Genomic DNA, 27,013 nt, shown 5'->3' on the forward strand with positions numbered 1-27,013 from the left:
ATAAAATACTATTTATTTAAATTTTTTGGATGTTTTCTACATTTTCAAATATACTGATTTCAATTATAACACACAATAAAAAGTGTACAGTGCTCACTTTATTTTTATTACAAATATTTGCACTGTAAAAAAACAAAAGAAATAGTATTTTTCAATTCAACTAATACAAGTACTGTAGTGCAATCTCTTTACCATGAAAGTAGAACTTAAAAATTTAGAAGTATGTACAAAAAAAAATGTGAAACTTTAGTGCAGGAGTCAGTAACCTATGGCACGCGTGCCAAAGACGGCTCGTGAGTTCCAGCAGGCAGCAGTGTGCCATTGAAAATCCTGCCCAGCCCAGCCAGTCTGCTCTTCTCCACCCTCCGCCCCTCCTCTCACAGGGGGGAGGGGGAGAGGACAGAAACTTGGTCCTGCTGGTTCCCCTGCCTCTTCCCGTAGTGTGCTATGTTCCTGCCTCTCCTCCACCTCTGCGTCCCTCCCTCCCTGCCGGCCAATCAACTGATGGTGCTTGCGAGGGAGGGGGTCGGGAAGGAGCAGAGTCAGCATGCTCGCTGCTCCTGGTGGAGGCAGAGAAGAAGTGGGGGGCAGGGCCTTGGGGAGGGGGGTGGAATAGGGGCATATCCTCCCCAGCCCTCTGCCCTGACCCCGCCCTCACACACACCCAGCCCTCTGCCCTGAGCCCTGTGCCCGCACACATCCCAGGCCCCTGCCCTGAGCCCTGTACCCCCCTCATACACACCCAGCCCTCTGCTTGACTCCTTCACACATACCCCACGACCCAAGCCCTGACTCTGGCACCCTCTTCTACATCCCATGCACCCCCACATCCTGACTCTTGCACCCCCCACATGCCCATGCCCACCCTCAGCACCTAACGGGAGCTCCTGCACACACACACCGACATTCCCACTTGCACCCCTCATGCCAAATGGGAGCTGCCCAAGTAAGGGCTCCACACCCAAACCTCCTGCCCCAACCCTGAGCCCCCTCCCTCATTCTAGCTCCTGGCCAGACCTTTTACCCCCAGCCCTGTGCTCAATGGACTCCCACCCTCAGCTCAGTGCAGAGAGAGGAAGAGAATGGGCCAGAACCAGGAAGAAGGTAAGTACCCACTGTATGTGGTCAGGGCCAGGACCCCAGACCGGCAGCAAGCTGAGTGGGTCAGGCAGCCAGGATCCCGGCTGGCAGGAGCCGGCGGATGGAACCCCTGAGTGACTCAGTCCACTGCTGGTCTGGGGTCCCCGCCGCCGGCCCCGCACAGCCCACTGCCAGTTTGGGGTTCTGGCTGCCAGACCCTTCACAGCTGGGGTCCCAGCTGCAAGCCCCGCTCAGCCCGCTGCCGGCCTAGGTGAACAGAACCCCAGACCAGCAGCGGGCTGAGCGGGCTGGCGGTGTAAGATCAACATTTTAATTTAATTTTAAATGAAGCTTCTTACAGATTTAGAAAACCTTGTTTCTTTTACAGTACAACAATAATTTAGTTATATAGACTTATAGAGAAAGACCTTCTAAAAAACATGAAAATGTATTACTGGCATATGAAACCTTAAATTAAAGTGAATAAATGAAGACTCGGCACACCACTTCTGAAAGGTTACCGACACCTGATTTAGCATCTACAAATCCACTCAGTCCTATTTCTTGTTCAGCCAATCACTCAGCCAAACAAATTTGTTTACACTTTCAGGAGATAATGCTGCCCACTTCTTGTTCACCAGTTCACAATGAAAGTGAGAACAGGTGTTCTCTTGGCACTGTTGTAGCCATTGTTGCAAGCTACTTACATGCCAGATGCGCAAAAGATTCATGCTTCACCCACCATTCCAGAGGACATTCTCGATAAGGATCCAGAGAATTGCAGACCAACTCATGTTAATTTTCATAGTCTGTGTCAGATGCCACCAGCAGAAGATTGATTTTCTTTTTTGGTGTTTTGGGTTCTGTAGTTTCCACATCAGAGTGTTGCTCTTTCAGGTCTTCTGAAAGCATGCTCCACATCTCGTCTCTCTCAGATTTTGGACGGCACTTCAGATTCCTAAACCTTGGGTCGAGTGCTGTAACAAACTTTAGAAATCGCATATTGGTACCTTCTTTGAGTTTTGTTAAATCTGCAGCAAAAGTGTTCTTAAAATGAACAACATGTGCTGAGTCATCATCCCAAAGTACTATAACATGAAATATATGGCAGAATGCGGGCAAGATAGAACCGGAGATGTACAATTCTCCCCCAAGGAGTTCACTTACAAATTTAATGAACACGTTATTTTTTTAATGAGCACCATCAGCATGGAAGCATGTCCTCTGGAATGGTGGTCGAAGCATGAAGGGGCATATGAATGTTTAGCATATCTGGCATGTAAATACCTCACAATGCTGGCTACAAAAGTCCAATGTGAACATCTGTTCTCACTTTCTGGTGACATTGTAAATAAGAAGTGGGCAGCATTATCTCCTGTGAATGTAAACAAACTTGTTTATCTTAGCGATTGGCTGAACAAGAAGTAGTACTGAGTGGACCTGTAGGCTCTAACGTTTTGCATTGTTTTGTTTTTGAGTGCAGTTATGTAAAAAAAAAATCTGCATTTGTAGTGCAATCTCTTTATCATGAAAGTGCAACTTACAATACTTGTGTGAGGTTTATTTGAAAAGTACTGTTTCTTTTGTTTATCATTTTTACAGTGCAAATATTTGTAATCAATATTTAATAATATAATATAAAGTGAGCAGTGTACATTTGCTATTCTGTGTTGTAACTGAATCCAATATATTTGAAAATGTAGAAAAACATCAAAAATTAATAAATTTCAATTGGTATTCTATTGTTTAACAATGCAGTTAAAACTGATTAATCATGATTATTTTTTTAAATCACAATTAATTTTTAGTTAATTGAGTGTGTTAACTCCGATTAATCAACAGCCCTACTTAAAATCTATCTTTCTGTAATTAATAAACTTATTTTAATGTTTTATCCTTATCAGTGAGTTTGTCTAAGGTGCTTGAGAAATCTGCTGAGGTTACAAAGGCTGGTGCATGTGCCTTATCCTGTGTGACTAACTCCTGTTGAGGAAGCGCCAGTACTTGTGGTGATAGGATAGATCAGCCGTCAGACAGGCGGAAGCCTAAGTCTCTCAGCTGAATCTGACAAAGAATGCCAACGTATAAAACTTGATCAAGTTGGACTGAGACTACCAGGAAAAACATATTGTGACTGAAATAGTTATCTAAAGAATAGCTGAATGAAATAATGCTTCCTGACTGCACTGTTGTACTTTTAAAACATACATCGATTATCACATCATTATACACCTTACCCTGATATAACAACAATTTGGATATAAAGTAAATTCAGATATAAGGCAGTAAAGCAGCGCTCCAGGGGGGCGGGGCTGCGCACTCCAGCAAATCAAAGTAAGTTCGATGTAACGCTGTTTCACCTATAATGTGGTAAGACTTTTTGGCTCCCAAGGACAGCATTATATCAGGGTAGAGGTGTATTAATAGTACTCAGTAGAACCACTATTATTGGTCAGTAACAATTTGGAGACTTTAAAAGTTCATTAACTTTCTTACAGAAACAAATTCTCATTTCAGCACCCAGCCAGGGTAGCTGGGTTGTATGCTGGATAGATGACATGGAACAGCTGCCTATGGTTTAAGACACACTTCAGAAATTTGCCACCAGTAGAGTGTGTGGGCAGGGGGGAGGGGGGAAAGTTGTTGCTACTACATGAACAATTTTATTCATGAAGCATTGCCCGAAAATTTCGTAGCTCCCTGTCTGCAGCAGCACAAATTCCTGCATTCTGTACCATCCTTGACACCAAACTTGATTACAGATGTTATTTTTTAAGACACATTGATGATATATATATATATATATATAGTATCTCCATCTCAATGTCTGATATTTCTGCACAAATATAGTGCTGCAATGTTTGTGATGCAAACATTGCAGAGGATATGTTTATTTTAAACTTCAGATTTTTTTTAAAAAAACCTCCCTTGGCATCTGTTCCAGGATTCAGGGTGCAGTACAAACCAGGGAGGGGTTGTGTCACCATATGCTCTGCAAACCTGGGTGCATTACAATGCTTTGCTGCTGTAGCTCCGAGCTGGGGACATTCTCACAACCAGCCTGTAAGCATGTGGATCAAACCATATGTGTGCTAGACAGCCCAAGTTCAGCAGCTCCAACCTCAGCTTCCTGTCTGCAACCCCAGAGCCCCACTCTGACTTCTTTTAGCCATAGTTACAACCAGCAGGGTGACACTCTCCCCCAACACACTCCCAGTCCCACATTTTCCCAAAACCATGTGCTCTGCAATGTTCAGCTCACTCCTGAACAGTTCAGAGAAATAATGTTTATTCCTCTAAAGACACAAAAATACATCACTGCTTACTAACTTAACTAGGGTTAAAACACCCTTCCATTTAACACAGCACTGAGTTGGTTTATCGTAAACATAAAACAAATTGTAAGGTTGAAATTGTTTGAAGAGTAAACAAGTCTGTTGTTTACTGTAAACAAGAGCTGGTTGGGAATTTTTTGACAATTTTTGTATTGAAATCAAAATTGTTCACAAAACAGGTTCAGTGTCCATGAATCTTGAAGAATTTATTGGAAAACAAAGTTTCAAAACTATTGAAAATCCCCATTTTGACATATTCAAAATAAAAATTTTTTTTTTGGTTGAAATGACTTTACTGCTGTCTAGCTAAAACTGGGTTTTAAAAAACAAGAAATGTCAAAATTGAAATGAAATGTTTTGATTGTCTCAAACCATTTATTTCTTTTGTTTGTTTGTTTTGCAAGAATTTGAGAGAGAAACTTTTTGTCCTGATAGGGCATAAGATTATTATTATTATTATTATTATTATTATTTTTTTTTACACTTTGAAAATGTTCACATGATGGGAAACCTTTTTCCCTCCAAGCTCTATTCTGTATAGTGAAAAGTATATTATTAGTTCAGAGGTTTCCAAACTCTTCTCTGTGAGTTGGTAGTGGTCTTCAGAGACGTATCTGGTCACATGCTATGGGCTGTACTCCTTGTTTTCTTTGCTAAATTGCATTAAAAGAAACTTAAAAGTATACTCAATGTATTACTGATATTATTTTTTTCCACATAAGCCATTGTTGTAGATTCCACATATTGCATAAAGCGATTGTGAATGGGAAAACAAATTGTCTGTGAAGTTGCCAGTGGGAGAGGAGGTGGTCTATGAAATAATCTTTATTAAGATGGCCCACCCTGTGAAACTTTTGAGAACCTTTGGTCTGGGCATGCCATCCTGGCTGCACAACTCTTTACATTATTCTGCCTTTTGTCACTGGATATGGAATAGTAGCACAATCCACAAAAGTACAGAGCTGGATCTTACTCACTATCCCTTTTTGTTCAATCCTTTTTCCTCTCCATATAGCTGTTTCTGCAAGGGCCAAATGCTGTTTTTCTTAGTAGTTTAGAATAACCACAGTGTGACAGTGAGGGACAGCAATGTGACTGTTGGCCTACTAGGGAAGGGTTAAGAGTGTGAAGAAAGATTAGGTACCTGATCCTATTTCTGTTGTAGTTAATGAATTTTGTCCCTGACTTTGGTGCGTCAGGATCACGCCCTTGGTTGCAATTACAACATATAAATTTTAACATTTAATTAATTAAGCATATAAAACACAGAGAAAATATCCTTTCAAAATAAACTTTAGATTCATTGAAGCAACTTGTATTTGATTTTCTGTTTAATTAGAAGGGATTGTGGTGTGTCTCAGATATGAAGTGTGTGGTAAAAGCAAACAGAACACCGAAAGGACAGAGCCAACCAGTATTAACAAGGCTCTCTTTTTTTCTGCAAAGATTGCATAATATCTGTGTGTAAAAAGAAAGAGACTATTGTGTGTTGCAAGAAGATTAGGGGAAGTGATTGCTGAAGTCGGAGAATAAAATCTTTGCAAGGTCAGCTCCTGGAGCAGTTAGTGTTAGAAGACAGAGTGTACATAGCTGAGAGCAACAGAAAGTACAACCTATCATTGTAAATGTGATGGTCTGCTTCTGAGGCACTGAGATGATATTGCTGGGCTATACTGTTTTGCTCCTACTGTGGACATGTACTGCAGAAAAAGGTAAGTTTGTTAAAAAGAAAGGCATGATCCTCACTGATATGTTGGGGACAGTCTCAGACAAGTGGTCGCCAAAATATTTTGTAAATGTAGATAAAACTTTGATTATCATTTTTTTTCAGCAGAGTCTTGGAGTCAAAACTAATTAAAACTGTCTTGCAGTAGTCAGTATGCAGTATCTTATAATAAGTGTGATCTCAGCTGTGTTTTTGGCTACATTTTGCTGTTGTGCCCAATGCTATTAAACTGAAGTTCAGCTTTTTCACTGATTACTGTGCTTAGAAACTAGAGCCAAGAAGTCCAATATGTTTGTCAGCTTAATATATTAATTTGTGTTATAATTGTTGAAAGCTAATATCTAATAATTGTGAATAAATAAATATCTCCTGTAGAATCAATAAGGTAAATATTACATACAATATTGACAAAGTTATACAATTTTCTTTTAGTTAAGGGATTTTGTATTTCATTACAAATGGGATTTTGTATGTCATTAATAAATTACACTGTAAGAATACCATTTGCAGTATTGATTGGAATGGGTGCTTTCAAAATACGTTTTTAAAATCCTGGTTGTATGGCTAGATGACAGAGAAATAAACTTCCTGACCATTAAAGGGGAAAAGGTTTTGTATGAATTCTTTCTTTCTTTCTTTTTTTTTTAGTTCCAACTGTGTACTCCCTGAATTTCTTTAGTAGCCCTCTTGCCACTTATTGTAACACAGATCAGTTTCTTATGCCCTAAGGCTAACAAATTGCATTTTTGTTTAATTTTCAAATTGTTTCCTCTGTAATATAAGAATGTGTCTATACTGTCTGATTAGGGTGTATAATAGTTTAATATACAATATGCCTTCAATTGAGGAACTGTACCTGCATTTGCTGAGTTTGAAAGTTGTCAGTTGAATCCCCAGGCGGATTAGATCATGATTACACACAGAGGTTGGAGAAATAAACTGTGCTTAGGAAGGGAAGAAGTGCTGGGCTTCACAGGTTTTCCCTCTGGTCTGGGAGAAAGAAGTAGAAGGGTTACTGAAAACTATTGTTATGTTTATGTTATGTTTACTCTGGTTAAATAAACATTTAGGGGTTTACCAAACCCAGAAGTGGGAGTCATAGTCAACTGAGATCTTTTGAAAAAAAATCTGAAGAGTTCTCAAAATAGAGTTAAGAAAAGCAGACAGGATCATCTGATATTCATGGGTAAGTTTCCTGAGAGGAATCTTTGAGGGGTAACAGGGCTGTACCAGTCACCCAGAGACGATTTTTGAACAAGGTGTGTGCCCAAGAAGGTGCAGTTTGTGACAACCTATAAAGAAGGTTAGATTTGAGAAGAAAATCTTGAATATAAATGTTAGTCAAGTTAGAAAATTAATGTTTCATAGCCTGTCAATAAAATCTAACTATGTAAAATATTGTGAGAATGATTAAAATAGTTGCCGTTATTAGTAGGCTATGTGCAATGTAAGCTTTTTACAGTAGCTCTTATGGAGACTATAGAGAGAAAATTACTTGAATAGATAGTTACTGTGCTGATGAACTGGCATCATGGTTAATGGGGCCAACCATGAAGCATACCAACAGCATGTATATAGAGAGCAAATGGAATTGTGAACAAGATAAATTTGGGGTTTATATTGTAATAAAAACATTATATGTAGCTATTTCTTTATAAACATGCTTGAAGTGGGATTTGAATATGATAGTGCCCTGTGTGTGTATGATCAGTCGCACATTGGTATTCTATTTAGCTCCAATGCTGCTTAAATGTTCTTGAAGTTGCTAATGAAAGAGACTACAAAAGCAGATGATATAGGCAGGGAAGATTAGAAAAGTTAGTGCTATCTTTAATGAAAAAAATTGTCTTCATGAACATAGAGCTTTTGACTATGCCTTTCCCATTCTGAGAACTCAAAGTGCCGTGAGGTTTTCTGAAATATACAATTTCTGTAGAATCTGAGAAATTCCTGGTCTCTTTTCAAACCAAGTTTTTTCTACTTCATTAAGGCTAGGGAAAAATAAATTGCACCAAAATCTTACATAAAATTCACATTCTGAATTAAATGATATAAAGAAAACCAAATCTAGAAACATGTGCAACCACTGAAATGGTCATAATAAGTTATTTATTTAAATTTGTCAACAAAAACAATATTGTCAAATGTGTCATTTATTAAAGAAAAATGAAGCAGACACAAGTCTATTTTCCCTTTGATGTAAGCATGAACAGGAAATAAGTTTTTTGCTCATAGACATGAAGGGAAAATGTCACTACTTTATGGAATTTATACACTAAAAATGGAAACACTGAAGTCCACATTCTATCCTTCTCACCACCTATTTGAACTTCAAGGTGAATACTTGGTGCACAAATGTGTCATAAAGATGCTTTGCAGATGTATGAAAAAAACTGAGGGCCAAATGGTTTTTATATTTTAATGTTCTGCTGCACAAACACTTCTGCAGCCAAAATGTTGCCATTTAGTTATAGAACTATTCTCATTTATCCATTCAAGTGAGCAGAACTGTATGCAAAGGGAAGAAAGAAAAGATACCTTTTCGAGAGAAAGCGAAGATGAGGAATGCATTTCACTTAGCTGTTGGCATGTAATAATTGCTGGTGATTTATCAGAATATCAACCCAACATATTATTTCAAAAAGGAGGGAAGCAAAAAGTTAGTGGATTAAAAAAGCAAATGAGTTTTAATGAGTCTTGCTAGTTACTCTGTGAAAGTCCCAGCATCTGGTTTTTGATAGCATGTGGGCACCCTCTAGCGGGCTTAGAGTAATAATTTTACACAGTTGTATGCTTTAATTTTACAGACTTGTTCTGTAATAAATGGTTCTCCTGGTTTTGCATAACTTTCTGAGTAACTCTCAGCTATAGGCATTCATATTAGTGAATTATAAATACTGAGAGGTAAAGGAATTTTTGGTGCAAATAAAGTGAAATTTATTTCCTACATAAAGACAGTAATTAGGATTTATGCTGCAGAAGGTCAGGGATACTGGGGAACTGAAATGTATCACTCCCATCTGTTGCCAGGGCAGGAACCCATAGTGCAGCTTCCTCCTCCCACTCCAACCTAGCAACAACATATTATCCCTGCCCACTTGCTTAATTGTTCATTGTGTGTCTCCCTTCTAGTCAGCACCAGAACAACGTTCAACAGAGAAGCAGCATGGAGACCCCTTTATATGGCATTCAAGGTGTACCCTCTATTGCTGCCTCCAATCTGCATGTGGCCTCACCACTTGAGTGGTGCAAAGGACCTTGCACAAACATCCTGAACTCAGTGAATCTCACTGGGAGTAAATCTCTTATGACTGAACATTTTGCTTGCATTTTGTTTTTTCTACAGAAGTTTTTGTTTCTTCTTGGTGATTCAAATGATCATAAAGAGTCTTTTTAGCTATAACTGAGTTTTCAGACTCTGTGTTCAGGTCTTTTTATCTGAGAATCTGCATTGTGTGTGTGTTCCTTTAATAATAATAATAAAAAAGTGGTGCTGCTGTTATAGTTATGCTAGAAGGTGTTAATTATCCCCAGTATCTAGATATTTATTATTTCACATTTGATTGATAATTTTGGTTTGCTATGGGATATGTATCAAGTTTTTCCCATTCTATTTAAAATCAGGTTAGTCTGATGGTGTTTTTGGAGAAAAACAGAGTTCTCACTCTCAGGTTGGGTGCAGCAAGTCAGATACTTTATTTTCTCTAGCAATTGCCTGGAGGGAGAGAGCAGAACAGGTCTCTCTCCAGGTAAACAATTACTGCAAGCATTTATACCTTGTGTTACATACAATAATGGATGACAGCTGCATTTTTTTTATACATATGTCCTCCTGATACCTTATTTTCCTCAACAATTTAGACTATAATCTACATTCCATTCTTATCTAACACAAGGTCACAACAACTTCTCACACAGTTCTTTCCCACTCACCTCACACTTCTTACAAATCTTGTGTAATTAGGGTTACAGCTAGCCTGACTCTTGCTCACACTAGGGGACTGTTTGAATATTAAATCCCCTTCAAATCCTTGTCAGTTCTTTCTCTACTTCCACAGTGTCCAATTTGTACATTGTACATTGGCCAAATTGGACAGTCTCTACGCAAAAGAATAAATGGACACAAACCAGATGTCAAGAATTATAACATTCAAAAGCCAGTCAGAAAATACTTCGATCTCCGTGGACACTCAGTAACAGAATAAAGTGGCAATTATTCAACAAAAAAACTTCAAAAACACACTCCAACTCGAAGCTGCAGAACTGGAATTAATTTTCAAACTGGACGCCATCAAATTAGGCCTGAATAAAGACTGAGAGTGGATGGGTCACTACAAAAACTAATTTCCCCCTACTGTTACTCACACCTTCTTGTCAACTGGTTGAAATGGGCCACCTTGATTATATTGGCCTCATTACCACTACAAAAGTGATTATTCCTCCTGTTGAGAATAGCCCGTTTCCACTTTAATTGAATTGTCTCATTAGCATTGACCCCACACACACTTGGTAAGGCAACTCCCATATTTTCATGTACTCTGTGTGTGTGTGTTTGTGTGTGTGTGTGTGTCTGTGTCTGTGTCTGTGTGTGTATTTTCCACTCCATGCATCTGATGAAATGGGTTTTAGCCCATGAAAGCTTATGCCCAAATAAGTGTGTTAGTCTGTAAGATGCCACAAATACTCCTTGTTGTTTTTGCTGATATAGTCTAACATGGCTACCACTCTGAAACCTTTCAGTTGCCCATGATCTTTCTAAACAACACTGTGTGGTGATTATAATCAAGAAACTGCATTTACTTGCTCTCAAATCTCATTCTTCCTTTTGTTAACTTTATTTTGGTGTATTTACCATCTATTTTAATAATTTCTCATTTACTTAATTTCTAGATTGTGAAACTCCACCTCCTAGAAGAACTAAGGAGATACTTACAGGAACCTGGGACAAGGAATCATATCCACATGCTACTTTAGCAACTTACAACTGTCGACCTGGGTACATAAAACTTGGTCGTGTTATATTTGAGTGTAGAAATGGTGTGTGGCATCATCTCCACCCATACGTGGAATGTAGAAGTAAGTATCTTTGCAAAATGTGCATATGTTCAACTGAAATACTTTGTCATTTTCCCTTTTTCTTCAGGTCAACATTTAGGGCGACATCACAAAGTCCTCACTTGGGCAATGATGCTCATTAACATCAATTGGAGTTTTGTCTGCAATAATTCCAAGATTTGGCCCCTAAACTTTAGTGAGAAAGAAAATTCCATTAAAAAAATCTTTATTAATACTACAGTGATTTACAATACAGACACCAAAGGTACAGATAGATGATTTAGCAAAGCAGGTTTTTTTTAACAGTTGTTCAAGGTAAACATAGCTACTTTATAGTAAGAAATAACTAGAACTGAGCAAAATTCATAATTTCCATCCTATGGAAAATTCTTACATTTGAACATTTGTTTTTGTCATAAATTAGGATGAAAAGTTGAAATTTTGAAATGTTTCACAGAATGGAAATTTAAAAAAATTGCTTCTGAAAGGCCAAAACAGCTTTGATTGAAATAGAACTGATTGAAATGTTTCATTTAAACTGCATTTTACCAAAGTGATGCATTGCCTCATGGAAATTGATGTTCAGGCGCCTTGATACCTCCATTTTTCCTATATCAGCTCCCTGACCAGACTACAGCACTTAGATGTTTCTCAGTACATAATGACCTCCATATTACATCATGCAGAGGGAAATCCACAGTGCATTATGGGAGATGTAGTGCTTCAGGGAACATGACCTGCAGGAGAGAAGGGGGACTCTGAAACCTGTCATTATATAATAGATTCATAGAAATGCAATTTAATGTTTTATTGACCTCATTCAAAATTAAATGTTCTGGGTCAGTTCAAGAAATTGAAACATGCTAATTCAGGTTGAAGTGACCCACAATGAAATATTTCATTTAATTTTTCCCAATGGAAAATCAGAAATGTTTGGAAAGATCAAGATTTTTCCAAAGAAAATACCAATTTTGCAGAAACTGCATTATCCATCAGAAGGTCATTCAGACAGAAAATTCCTGACCAGCTCTATGAATAATCAAGTCAGATTAACATCTACTGTAATTTTGAATTAAAAAGTAAACTTTGCATAAATTTTATCATATGTTCTTTCAAGTCTGATGCTGTAGATATCAAATAATCATTTAAAAAGAGATTATGTTTGTAAAGCTCATTGAAGAAGTAAAGCAGTCTGAATAAAAGTCTAGCTCTCTGAAGGTCATTAAATAGTGCTTGTTCCAAGAATGAACATGGCCAGCACATTTAGGAAGGAGTCCCACAATTCTGTTCCTTTTGATTACATACTCAAGTGCCTACTTCTTTCTTCACGTGGCCTTATTTTAAATCTGGAATCAGTTATCTTCTCTGAGTCATCTAAATATGCTGCTTTCCCAAATAGTCTACATCTCCAATCAAAATATCCTACATATAGCAAAGTTAATTTGACATGAAAATCATTAAGAGAAAATCATAGATTCTAGGACCAGAAGGGATCATTATGATTATCTGGTATCACTTCCTCTATAACCCAAGCCAAAGAACGCAGCCCAATAATTTCTTCATCAAGACCATAATTTGTTTAAGATATAACGTTGATTTAAAGATTGCAAGTGATGAAGAGTCCACCCTGTCTCTAGGTAAATTGATCCAATGGTTAATTACCCTCATTTAATTCTTTTTGCCTATTTCTAGTTTGAATTTACTTAGCTTCAACTTCCAAACATTTGATTTTGTTATGCCTTCTTCTCTTAGTTTAAAAAGTGGTCTATTATTGGAAATCACTTCCCAGTGAAGACACTTATAGACCACAATCAAATCTTTGTTTAATCTTCTCTTTGATAAACTAAATAGATTGAGCCTCTTTAGTTTCTCAGTCAGGTATGTTTTCCAGACCTCTAATCATTCTTGTTGCTCTTTTCTGAGCTCTTTTTGCAATTTACCAACATCTTTTGTGAAGTGTGAACACCAAAGCTGGACACAGTATTCTAATAATACACAGTAAAGAAATCAGAGGTGAAAAATTATGCAGAATAGCTACAGAACTAGAGTAAATGGTTCAGAAACGTAGCCAGTGAGGCTCTGAATATGAAATAAAGGGTGATGTGCGCTTAATCCCATTCCCTCCCTCCTTTTTTCCAGGAACAAACCAAAGACACTCTTTTACTACAGGATTTTTGCCCTTCCTTTTGGGACATGAACTCTAAGAAGGATCTCTCTTCTATGTACAAGTCAGTTGCTTCTGCAACTGCTTCCACAGAGTCTCCCAGCTGCAGCTCTCTCCTGCTTAGAGCAGACATCAGAGAAGTGTTCTTGAGCAAATAGATCTATTAACTGGTCAGAAGTTTCTGCCCCTTTACTTTTTGTTTTTTTTTTTCAGATAATCCACCATTTTATGACTATATTCCCTGTGACTTAACTTGTCAACCTTTTAAAGGTTTATAAAACTTTGTGATATCCCTCTGGTGTAATTTGAAACCTTTTTTTTTCATAAAAACAATTTTTAAATGTCATACTTCATAGTCTCATTTACATCCATATAATTAAACACCTTCAAAGTTTTACCATTCAGTTTGGAGAGTAAGATGGTCATTCTCCAGTCATCAGAGCTGTTATGTACCCTGCAGATCCTTTCAAAGGTGGCTAAATATTCTTCAGTGCAATCAGTCTTCCTGTAACTAACGCACAGTTTGTCCCAGCTGTGTGATCCCTGGTGAGGATTACACGTGGGCTGAAGGATCTATTTTTGTAAGTCCAATATGCTCAGGGCATGCTGTCTGCCATCTCTTTCTTGCCTCTCCTTCTTTTCTTTGACCTCTGCTTCTTGGGCTTCAAAAATGTTGTCTTCTAGCTCCAGTGCTATCTGGTGTGTGGCTTCCACTGCGTTCCATTTATCTTTGGCTGCCCACAGACGGTTCCTTCTCTACTTTTGCCACCTCCTAGATGGCAAACTCCAACTTCATAGCTGTTTCATTGAGGGCTATACCTGTGCATAACTTATCTTGTTCCACAAGTGAAAATCTCAGTTCCTCAGTGATTTTCCCTTCATCATCTAATTCATGAGCTTCATACTGCTGCTCCAACTATTGCATTTTAGTTAGGAGTATGTTTCTTGTCTACTCATTTTATACTGCACTCTATTTCCTTACCTGAAATAAACAGAAAATAGCAATCCATAACCTGTTTTTTTCATTTTTCACCCTTCTAAGGGTGACTCTCTCACAAGCAAACTGGGTGTAGATCCTGCCTTATCACTCCACTGTGGTGCTTCCCAGGGGTAGGGTTCTGAGGCACCTCACTACCACTTCCTCTTATCTATGCTTATCAGGGCGCAGCTTCCTGACACCACTAGCCACAGGCAGAACGAGCACACTTCTCTCAGCCTATGCAGGCTGCACTGTTCCTCTTCAGGTTAGTGATAGGCACACACCAATCCCCAACTCCATCAAGCATCTGCCTGTAGCATCCAGCCCCAATCCACTGGACGCTCCCAGATCCTCTATTCCCAAAGGAATAGAACACCACAGTTTACCAGTTATACCACAGAATACAGTTCTGCTTAACACACAGCACTTAAGTTTGTTTATAGAGAAAGCATTTTTAAGTTTATTTAACAAAGAACAGAGTTTCAAATGATATCAAGCTGAAATATTGGAAACAAAGGGTTACATCTAAAACAGAATCATAACACACATAATAGAGCCCAGACTTAACTAACATGATACTCTTCTGTCTAGTGATCTTTACGTCACCCAAATTTCTTCTCCCAGGATTTAAAAATTTGTGATCCTTATTTCATGAAGCAAACCCTCTGTTATCTTGCATCCTAGATGAAGAATGTAGAGTTAGTCTCTGTACCTACAGTTGTAGTCCAAAAATCCATGATCTTCACTTATAAAAGACCCTCCTGCTCATTTATTTCCTGCTGTAAATTCCTCCCTTCGAAGATTTCATAATCCCATCATTAACATTTAGCTCAGACTGTAAATGGGCATTCATTGTGAACTATACAATACTCCATTTACTTACAGACAGGCTGCTAGATAAACATTTTCTGCCTGAAATAAACTTGTTTTTCAACTTTTGGTGACTGACTCCAACTCACAGGCCAAAAGAACATAAGTGTGTGTGTGTGTATAAACCCCTTACATATTATCCATACATACATTTTTTAGTGATCATGATGACTGTTGTGATATAAACATTCAGTAGATACCTTACATGACACTCTTGGCAAACTAGTAGGTAGATACCAGACCAAGGGGGATCCCTGTAGTCCTTATGTACACTGATGCCCTCTGCCAGATGGCACCAAGAGGTCCCTGGCTCACACACCCTTCTATTTTAAGAAGTCCTTGGGCTCCAGTTTGAAGGGTAACCATTCACTCAGGGTCCCAGCCTGTCATTGTAGGAGTGTATTTATCTTCTGCAGAACCAAAATGCCATCTCTCAGTCAGATATCTTTTCATGAACAATGTTTTTCATATAACTCAAGCTCCTCACTGCTATAATCTGGGAATTTATGACCAGGTATTAAAAAACTTCATTAGCATGCTGGAATTTACTATATCCCTCAGTTAAAAGGTCAATGCATAATTACAGTTCTGTCTCCGTGTATCACCTATGTAACAAGCTGTACATGTAATTTACTTGATTGCCTTAATAATACGTTTATTTTCCTCCTAATATACATGTATGCATATAAAGGCATTTCTAAAGAGCCTTTACCTCTTTGAAAGAATCCTTTTGAAAGTGTTCAAGGAAAAGTTTTAAATATCAGGTCAATAAACCTTGTGCCTTAAAAAAATATTAACAAATTGGGACTTTTCAATGTGTATATAAATCTGATCATGGGTCTGACAAAGCATCCAATTTTAGAGCAGAGGCCTTTAGAGTATTAACAAATATTTTATAGCGACAGATTCTTTACTGTTTGTCACTCAGAAAGCAAAAATTTGGATAGTCTCAGTATTTAATTCCCCAGCATTATGGTTGAGTTTTCAAAAGTGCTCAGCATTCAGCTACCACTGAAATCGTGGTCAAACTCCCATTGACTTTAATAGGAGAGAATTAAGCTAATGCCTAAAGCTTTTGAAAATCCCACTCCACGTAGCAAATACAATTCCTATCTGACCGTCAAAGTTACCTCCCTTTACAGCACTATAGAAGGTTTATAAACACATTTCCCTTTTTGCCTCCCCCACAGACAAGCCCTGTGGCCATCCTGGAGATATTCAGTTTGGTTCCTTTGAACTTACTGCTGGAACAGAGTTTGTATTTGGTGCTCGCGTTCAGTACAAATGTGATGAAGGGTAATGTTGTTTTGTTATTCAATATTCTGATAGTACTAGAGCAGGTCAATGTGGAGTGTAAAAGTTAATGGAGTAAGTGTCTAGTTATGGCTTTGCGAATTTGTATTTAAGACTGACAGATTTACATTGTTAATATTGTTAAATTTCTATAGTTAGAAGTTGTTAATGATGAAAGTGCATCCAGTTTCATTACATTAAAAGTACCTTGGGTTTCCAAAAGACTATTTAACATAACTCTCTAATCTTATACCTTCAGATGTACTTCTGTAGCAGAGTATCAGAGGGGTAACTGTGTTAGTTTGGATCTGTAAAAGCAGCAAAGAATCCTGTGGCTAACCCCTTATAGACTAACAGACGTATTGGAGCATGAGCTTTCGTGGGTGAATACCCATGCATCCGAAGAAGTGGGTATTCACCCACGAAAGCTCATGCTCCAATACGTCTGTTAGTCTATAAGATGCCACAAGACTCTTTGCTGCTTCTGTAGCAGTCAGCCAAACTTTGTCCTCCTGAGGACCACACTAATTTGCTTAGACTGACTGACTGCAGTTGATCTCATATTTAATATGGAAATCCAGGACTCAGAAACTAATGAACTGATGAAGCCTTGTTATGGGGCTTAGTGGATCAGAGGCCTGATTTTCAGAGGTCATCACTTGTGAAAATCAGGCCCTGACCTACAAGCCAAACATTAATCATTCCTGTTCTATAGTAATTGCAGAGAATTTTTTTTTCAAATTGCGAGTTTGTGGTAGACTCAGTAACTACATTCATCGTGTGCTTTCATGACTAACTATAGCTCTCTAGAAAGAGCTTTAGTAAATTGAATAAAAAATCTTCTATATAGTAAGATATACTCCATTACGGTCTGGCTGGTTTGCACTGCTCTGGCAATGCAAAGCATCCATAAACTTGGCTTAAGCTGCCATTTTCACCAGGTTTATGCCTCCTTTGTGCTAGAGGGTACCAGTGAACTGGGCTTAGAAGTTTCAATTCTCCCTAATGTTGTGGAACCACAGTGAATTACAATGGCTTCTATACAGAGGGCTGAGCCAGAGTTTAGCATTAGCAGCTCTCTGTAATAAAGAAACTTCAATGAAGCTTTACTTCTGCCACTTACCATTTTGCTACTGTGAGCAATAGGAAGCTTAGCAAAGTGAAGAAGGAGCCCAGTAGAGACAGTATTGTTTTCTTCTCCAGGCGAATGTTTTGGGTTAGTTTAGAACAGAGGAAACTACTTGCATTGTTTTAACTATAATAGCATCACATAACCTGTTAAAATAAAATGCTGCTGTATTTTAGAGTTTTATATTTTGGTTATAATTTTTTTGGTAAGTTATCAGATGCTCAGCCAAAGAAATTTCCGTGAGTGTCAGGCAGATGGATGGAGCAATGAACTCCCCCACTGTGAAGGTAAATGGAGTCTACAACAATCTTTTTTTCAAACTGATTTTTATTTAATATTTGCCTGCTTAAAATTATTTAGGACCCAACTGTGATTTCTTTGCTCACATTGATTAGTGCCTTTCTCTAGAGCCCTCTATGAGACTATTTAAACTTCGCTCCCATCCCGCCCTACAGTTCCCACTCCCACTCCTACCCTCTCTTGAATTATTTCTGGCATTCTTACCCTGCTCCAAACCAAAAAAAATCTTAGATCCCACAAATCCTGAAAGAGAGGGGAGGGAGATAAACACATATAGGAAAGAGAAGCTCAGACAAAATAGCAATTTCCCAAATAGGCTACTCTTGGTAAACTGACAAGAAATGTAGTGTTTTCCTCCAAATTTCCAGAGTCTGTTTTTTTTTTTGTTTTGTTTTTGTTTTGGTTTCTTTTGTTTGGGTTTTTTCCCCACCCAATCCCCCCCAGAATAAATACATTTTACTTTTTCTACTATTATGGCAGTGTGTCCTGCAGGGCCTACAGGATCCCAGTCCGGCTGCTGGGCTCTACCTTACTACACATGTAGTCCAATTGGTTTCAGTAATATTACTCATTCAGCATGATCAACGATGTCCCAATCTGTCCTTTAATGTTGTTCTTAGATAATCTCCTTCTTAATTTTGTTCTGTAGAGCTTTAATACTTATGGGGAAAGTGTTCCATCATACAATGAATGCACATCCCACAGTACAGTATTTGTGTTATGATGTGAATGTGACTTTGGCCAGTAAGAATTATCACTTATATTTCTTTAATCCCAAATTTTTAAGGGTTTCTCACTAAAGGAAAAGCATGACTACGTGTGAATGTGTGCACTTAATCATGCATGATTATAAATTTATAAATCTTTATAGATTTGTTTGAGGAACCCTGAAATAGGATGCAAAATCAAAGAATGTGCAGATGACTGATATACTGGAGAAAGTTGGGAGAAGAAAGAGATGAAGGCAAAATTCTGGTCTCAAATACGAACATACACTCCCATTAATGTCTTTGCGAACATCCAAGGGTGGAATTTGGTCCCGTAATAAGGAATATTTGATCATATATTTATTCTTTTTCTTGTGTTAGTGCAGTTATGAGAAATTAGAGATATGGGCCAAACTTTCTGCTGAGATAAATTGTATTCACTTATACCAGTGATGAATTTAGTCCAATATCTTTATCAAGGATTTTGAACTAATAACTGTGAACTGATGGATATGTTTGGTTAGTCTGCAGTTCTCTACAGTTTTCTAACTGATTAGTCTGTGAGCAGATGTAGTCTTGGCATAAGCAAGAGCAACTAATGTTGACTTTTAGCAGGGCGTGGGCTGTGAGTGCCACTGGATATGTTAATTGGACCCCCATCTATCACTCAAGGCAATTCTAGGTGAACACTCTGTCTGCAACCAGGACGAATACACAGCAGAGTGAGAAGACTCCATGTACCAACTTTCTCTAGTGTCTCTCAGTCTGAATTTATATCATACTAGTCACTGTGGTATCTGAATATGTGATAAAGCTTAGTTTTGTGTTTACTATGTAGTTTACTTATAGTATTTTTTTCAATTGTTCTGTATTTTAATGTTTATCATAAAGTCGTAGGACTGGAAGGGACCTCAAGAGGTCATTTAGTCTAGTCCCATGCACTCATGGCAGGACTAAGTATTATCTAGACCATCCCTGACAGGTGTTTTGTTCAGCCTGCTCTTAAAAATCTCCAATGATGGAGATTCCACAACCTCCCTAGGCAATTTATTCCAATGCTTAACTACCCTGACGGTTAGGAAGATTTTCCCAATGTCCAAACTAAATTGCCCTTGCTGTAATTTAAGTCCATTGCTTCTTGTCCTATCCTCAGAGGTTAAAGAGAACAATTTACCTCCCTCCTCTTTGTAACAACCTTTTATGTACTTGAAAACTGTTAGCATGTCCCCTCTCAGTCTTCTCTTCTCCAGACTACACCAACCCATTTTTCTTTTTCAATCTTCCCTCCTAAGTCATGTTTTCTAGACCCCTTATATTTTTTGTTGCTCTTCTCTGGACTTTCTCGAGTTTGTCTACATCACCCATAACTGGACACAATACTCTAGTTGAGGCCTAATCATTGTGGAGTAGCGAGGAAGAATTACTTCTTGTGTCTTGCTTATAACACTCCTGCTAATACATCCCAGAATGATTTCTTTTTTGCAACAGTCTTTAGCTTATTTTTAATGCTGATTTTGTTTTACAATATAGTTACAGAGTAGGCCTTAAAATATAGCTTTATTTTTACAGTGAGCAAGTGTTTACCAGTAAATGCACCAGAAAATGGAAAAATCGTTGCAACTGGTGTATATGAGGCAAACCAAGAATTTTCCTTTGGCCAGGTTGTACAGTTTGAATGTAATAAAGACTATAAACTTTCTGGATCTAAAGAAATACATTGCTCAGCTGATGGAAATTGGAATGCTGCTGTACCTACATGCATAGGTGAGAAGAAAATGTATCTTTTAGTTTTAGTGAAATTTCTCTTTAGCCAAAGTGATTTCAAATGTACTGTTGAAGCTGTTATCATGGCACTTACAGATTCCTAGAAATTGATTATTCTATAGGAGAATTATGGAACGAGCAAAATATTTCCAGTGACAATAATTACAGTACTTATCTGATGTATTCATCTCCATTGTATGATATGTGTAAAGGAAGTAAAATCTAGAAAATTTAGTCATAAAGTCTTCTAGACATTCCCCAATCTTCACTGAAAAGTTAACACTGATGATACATAAGACATTATACATGAGTGAATAAATGGAACAAGAAAGTACCTACAGCTGAGAATATTCAATAATTTTTTGCATATTCTAATACTATCTATTCTGTTGACAGTAGGATCAACTAGATAGTTGGCTTTTTAGAGCCAAAACTAGTAGGAAGGAATGAGATTAATTATATTCCTTCCTGTATATCAAACAGAATTGTAGCCTAATTTCCACTCAAGTCCACCTGACTTGTTACACTGTTGTGTTGCATTGAGATTGTATGCTCTTCAGGGCAGAAACTGTGGCTTTGTTTGTTTTGTAAAGCATATAGCACATTTTAGGAACTTAGAAATAACATCATCACATTCTACGTGAAATGTATCCGGGATGTGCCTATTTCTTTTCCTAATAGCATGAACTTGGTAAGCGCCACTTTACATCTTTCCACCTCCTTGGGTGCTGAGATATCAGGGGATGTTCCATTCCCTCATTTCTTAATTGGGTGGCTCAACGTCTCGCCACAGACATGAGGGAGTGGCATTCTTCAGTATCTAAAATACTAGTTTTTCACGTCTCCTGAAATAATATTGCTTAACACAGAGCACTCCTGTCATATCTTATTTCTAGGTCCTGCCCATGCATTGAGAAGAGTTGATCTCTGTGAGCACATCTGATTGTAGGCTATATCAGTTGCTTTTAATTTTTACCCATTCAACCTGCAACTGAACTAGGAGCAAACAGCCAGGTTCTGAAGTAAAATTAATCAGCCAGAGTGTTTTTTGTTAATGATATGGTTTTACTAATGAAGTACATTAATCTTTCCCCTGTGCTGAGTGTGACATACAGGATAACTCCATATGTAATATCTTTTTAACTGCTAACTTGTCACATGCACATATTATCTATTCTTAAAAATTAACAGACTAACCTGCAAACAGAGTTTGAGTCTATATGACATTTGATATTTACTATCAAAACCAAGTATGCTTCCATTTTATTGGTATTCTTAAAGTATTTAAAACTGAAGCAATCATGGTGGATCATGCTTTATTCAGATTGTCATGGCCAGATATAATTTATTTGATTCTTAATTTGTTTTGTAAATAGAGATTATAGTATGAGATTGATTTACCAATGTACTTGCATCAGGCATATTTGCTTCTGAAAAGATTTCTTAACATAATATTTCCATTTAATATTGAACCCAATGAGTTTTCAGAGTCAGGAAATTGTTTATATATAAACAGATTATGAAGTGTTTATTTAGGAAATGTATGACAGTGACAAGCACATTAATCACTTATTCACACGTTGGGCTAACTTTTGCAGCTCTGGCATCCCCCTACTTCTTATAATTCAAATGTAGAAGACTGGTATTAAATATGTAAGTTGTTTAAAGCTGCTGCTAGAGTGCTGCTGCTTTTATGCCATTGAACTGACTGTCTTCTGTGTATTTACCCCAAATTGCAAATATATCTTCAAAATCCAAAGAAAGATTCATGAAATCTATTCCAGGGTCTAGATGGGCTTTTATATTTTATACAGAGACTTAAATTCTATGATGAAACATAGATTTACTATTTCCTGATTTAACATCTTAAAACAGCCATGTCAAAATGAAATTTTGTATTTATTTTTTAGGAGGTGTTTTCTTAGTCAGGCATCACAGCTTTTTTTTTTAATATTTGTTTCTTTTGTCCTTAGTGATAACCTGCGTACCACCAAGACTTAATAATGGAAATTTAATGACTCCAGTGAAAGTTTACAAGGAGAATGAACGATTGCAGTTTACTTGTAATGCTGGATATACATTTGGTGAAAGATCTGATGCGGAGTGTACAGAATATGGATGGCGTCCAAAACCATTTTGTAAAGGTCTGCTTTTGCCCATTTTATACTGTGTGTTCTGTTACTTTTATCTAGCTAGCCAGCTACGGTCCTGGTCCACAACTAATGTTCCAAGGTACTATAGTAATACAAATACATAATTATTATATATGCTGTATCCTGGAAAGCAGTTCCTCTGAAAAGGATTTAGGAGTCATAGTGGAAAAACAACTGAACTATGATGCTATCGTAAAAAGGGCTAATTCAATCCTTGTGTAATGTATAAATAGAGGAGTAGTGAGCAGAGTAGGGAGGTGTGTTTTACCTCTGCAAAAGATATTGGTGAGACTACTACTGAGATTACTGCATCCAGTTCTGGTGTCCAGTTTTTCAACATCCTTTTTAAAATGTGGAGAGGAAGCAGAAAGGAGACACAAAAATTATGAGGTCTTGAAAAAATGCCTTACGGTGAGAACTGAAAGACCTTATTCTGCTGAGTTTATTTTTAGAGCATGGTATCTTGCCCTCAATCTGTTGAGCATTCTTACTCCATTGTAAAACAATGACGTGCCTGCCTGCAACCAGTGTAGCCTGCTGCAAACAGAGTGGACATGTACATCTGACCTAACCAGCTCCAGTCTAAGAACACCTGTTCAAAAAGGGTCCCCTCCCCAACAACACAGTGCTACAGAAACACTCCATACAGAAAGAAAAATGCAAAAAGAGCCACTGAAACCACATGAGATTCCTGATTGCTCTTGGGTTCAAAAATGAATATACTGTCACATTACGGTGTCACATCTCCTGATTTCAGTGGCTACTGTTATAGACTCTAATGTCCTACCAGCCAATGAAAGCTGGACACATTTTCCATTGCAGCTTGTAAACACCTTGTTTGGTTTAGTCAGTGGGATCATTTAAGAGGATGATGTGAGGATCTCTGGATTTGTTAATAACCAATGAGAAGATTATAGGCTTGGTGAGGATTGCTGACACTGGGGGCAATGACTGCGATTATTAGGTAATTAGCTCAGTAAGGGGAAGATATATAATTGGAAGGAGCTTTCTGACACATGCCTGTGCTACGTCTGCAGTGCTTGGAATCTAAAGATTGAAGGTGCACATGGGGAAAAGAAACAGACTGTGTGTATGTTGTGAATAAGGGAACACGCAAATGGGCCAGACAATGCAGAACATCAGGTAGCTGAACAAACAGCCTTTGGCAGGTGCCTTAAAAATAAATCTTCAGAAAGAGTTAGCAGGCAGGATGGGAGATGGGTGGACTAGAAGGAGTGATGGGAGATGGGTTGACTAGAAGGAGTATATTTCATCATCAGGGTTGCAATCCTCACCATCTCCTGGGATACTATGACACCACTGGGCCTTCATCTTGATCCTGAAAGATGTCCTGATGAGACTGGGAAAGAGAGATGAACACAGAAGACTTCGCCACCTTCACCATCTCCAGCTAAATCCTGAATACCACCAAAAAGAGGGGTTTCCGTCTAAAATCTCCCTATAGCTAAAGGGAATAAGAGATATTGTTAAAATAAAACCTTACTTCCAACTTTACATTTCAAATGCTTTAACTATTTTTCCTATATCTTTTAAAGGTTAATATGATTTTAATGGTGTGTTTGCCATGGGACTAAGCAGGCCTAGGGCACTGTACTCAAACCACTGAACCGTGTTTGTGTTGTACCATGATGGTGTTATGTTAACACCTTGGAATATCTGGGACAACTTATTCCATCCAACCAAACATGACAGGAGGGTAGTGTGGAATGAACCGCGGGAAGAGAGTAGACAAATCCAATGTGATCACCTTGGCTCACTGCAAGGCTTCATTTTTTTGGTAAAGTGTTTTTTCCCACAATAGTCAGAATGACACTTATAACAACAACTGACCCCTTCTCACCCCCAAAATAAAATAAACTACCCCAAGCAAATACTTTGATATCTAAAGATGGGTAAAGAGCTTTAGACTTCATCAAATTCATAGGAATCTCACCATGTCAATTTTATGCAGATGATGTTCAAATATGACAGTGCTAGTAAAGCTAGGGGGAAAAAAGATACAAATAATTTTAATTGAAGGAGATACTTATAGCCTAAAGTCCTTTTTACAGTTGCTAAACTTGTTTATCTGTTTCTGTTTAGAAATTAGATGTGATCCTCCAACAGTGACTAATGGAACCTACCACCCCAAAAAGAAAGTGTTCAGAGAATTGGAAGCAATCAGAGTAGAGTGTAATCAAGGATTTCACTTTGAAATGGGCAATAGGGACAGGAGAGCAGAATGCACAAAGAATGGCTGGTTACCTATTCCAAGATGTATCTGTAAGTTACTTTTATTTTAACATGGTTTTTTTAAATTATCAAAGCCCAAACAATTATACAATGATTATACAATTTCTGCAGTTGAGAATGTAAACAGAAATGAAACAGGTATATTTGCAGGGTTTTTCCTTTTACAAAGTTTAAGACCAGCCATACTGGGTCAAACCAAAGTTCCAGCTAGCCCAGTATCTTGTCTTCTGACAGTGGCCAATGCCAGGTGCCCCAGAGGGAATGAACAGAACAGGTAATCATCAAGTGATCCATGCCCTGCTGCCTATTCCCAGATTCTGGCAAACAGAGGCTAGGGACACCATCTCTTCCAATCCTGGCTAATAACCATTGATGAACTTATCCTCCATGAACTTATCTACAGTCTTTCTGAACCTGTTACAACCTTGGCCTTCACTACATCCTCTGGCAAAGAGTTCAACAGGTTGACTGTGTGTTGTGTGAAGAAATACTTCCTTTTGTTCATTTTAAGCTTGCTGCCTTTTAATTTTACTTGGTGACCCCATGTAGTGAGGCGGTGGGATACCCCACAGTCCCGCTGAGGGATGAACCTCCCCTAACACCCACCTGGGTGGAGTCCCTGGGTCCTGCACCCTGTGCCTGGCCCTCAGAGGTCACGGCACAGACCCGGAAGTATAAAAGAAAACCAGCAGAGCTCAGTTGGGAACCAGGCGCTGGAGAGGCCAGACATCTGAGCTCCCTTTGGGGAGACAGTAGAAGGCCGCTGCCAGCCTGAGGTTGTACCGGGCCAGCTGAGCCTACCTCTTGCTCATTACCCCAGGGAGGACTGGCCGAGCCTGCCTTACTAGCTACTCCGAGGAGGACTGGCCGAGCCTGCCTCTTGCCAGCTACTCCGAGGAGGACTGGCCGAGCCTGCCTCTTGCCAGCTACTCCGAGGAGGAACCGATGGTGTTTGAGGTCGCCAGCAACGCTACCCCGACTCAGGTACCCTATGAGGGGGAATGTGGAAGTAGCCTGGGGGTAGCCGACGCCAGTCTGGCTGCAACACTGCCAGAGCCTATGTCAGAGTGTTGCAGCCAGGATCCCCACTGACAACAGCAAATCTTTGCCACTGCTAGGGCCCTGGGCTGGGATGCAGTGGAGTGGGAGGGCCTGCGTCCCTAGGGTGACCAGATGTCCCGATTTTATAGGGACAGTCCTGATATTTGAGGCTTTTTCTTATATAGAAGCCTATTACCCTCCCACCTCCTGTCTCGATTTTTCACGCTTGCTGTATGGTCACCCTATGCGTCTCCCCTGCCACCCACTCCTTGGGTGGCAGACTCGCCCTTTTCCCTGGCCTGGAGAGGCTAGGACCTTCTGCTACAGAACTATTGACTCAGTCCCTCTTTAAAGGCCTGAGTTCTAGACTGTTTGCCTGCTGCCCCGCCCTGACCTAGGGCTGAGGCTGCTATTTAACTGCTGACTCAGCCCCTGCCTAAGAGCCTGAGTCTCTGACTGTTTGCTTGTTGCCCCACCCTGATCCAGGGCCTGGGCTGCTATTTGGACTCTTGACTCAGTCCCTGCTTAAAGGCCTGAGGCTCTGACTGTTTGCTGGCTGCCCCGCCCTGACCTAGGGCCTGAGCCACCATTTCTCTATTGACTCAGCCCCGCTCCAAGGGCCTGAGCCCCCTAACCGAGTGTGCGTTGTTCCCCACGACCACAGAGCCATCGGCCAGTGAACTAGAGCGAGGCAGTGGGATACCCCACAGCCCCACTGAGGGACGAACCGCAGCCAAGCCGCACTACACGTGGTACCAGAAGTGGGGATTCTGCTCAGAATGTGGGCATGATCCCTTGACCCCTGTGAGAAAGGGTCTGGAGGAGAGCAATCCCCCACAGGAGACATGGATTTGACCAAGCTCTTCACTCTCCTGACGGAGAGCCAGGAGCGACAGCAAACGGCCCAGTTGCTGCACCAGCAGCAGCAGGCCACCCAGCTCCAGCAACAACAACAGCTTGTTGAGCAGCTGGGAGCCCAGCAGCAGCAGCTGATCCAGGACCTGACAGTGCAGCACCAGGAGTTCCAGCAACAATATTTGCAGCAGCTGGTGTTGACACTATCCTGTCCCACGAGGCCCCAGCTGGGGGGCACGAACGCGGCTCCCCGACTCATCCCGCCTGTAAGGCTGACCAAGATGGGATCGCTGGATGACCCCAAAGCCT

General features: G+C 39.3%; 1 protein-coding gene across 2 annotated transcripts in view; it reads left to right on the forward strand.

The window, feature by feature from the left end:
* The first annotated feature begins 5,913 nt into the window (after positions 1 to 5,913).
* The window catches only part of LOC127054941 (complement factor H-like), a 104,439-nt gene continuing 83,339 nt past the window's right edge, over positions 5,914 to 27,013 (forward strand). Inside the window, exons 1-7 of one of the 2 annotated variants that reach the window (XM_050961363.1) lie at positions 5,914 to 6,127; positions 11,032 to 11,217; positions 16,400 to 16,505; positions 17,842 to 17,918; positions 20,208 to 20,402; positions 22,376 to 22,546; positions 24,659 to 24,838. In XM_050961363.1, coding sequence (XP_050817320.1) covers positions 6,070 to 6,127; positions 11,032 to 11,217; positions 16,400 to 16,505; positions 17,842 to 17,918; positions 20,208 to 20,402; positions 22,376 to 22,546; positions 24,659 to 24,838 — 973 coding nt within the window. In that variant the 5' untranslated portion in view covers positions 5,914 to 6,069. The remainder of the gene's footprint in view (positions 6,128 to 11,031; positions 11,218 to 16,399; positions 16,506 to 17,841; positions 17,919 to 20,207; positions 20,403 to 22,375; positions 22,547 to 24,658; positions 24,839 to 27,013) is intronic. The other variant, XM_050961364.1, reaches the window with a different exon arrangement.

This window comes from Gopherus flavomarginatus, chromosome 7 (assembly GCF_025201925.1).
Source record: "Gopherus flavomarginatus isolate rGopFla2 chromosome 7, rGopFla2.mat.asm, whole genome shotgun sequence".
Lineage (NCBI taxonomy): Eukaryota > Metazoa > Chordata > Testudines > Testudinidae > Gopherus > Gopherus flavomarginatus.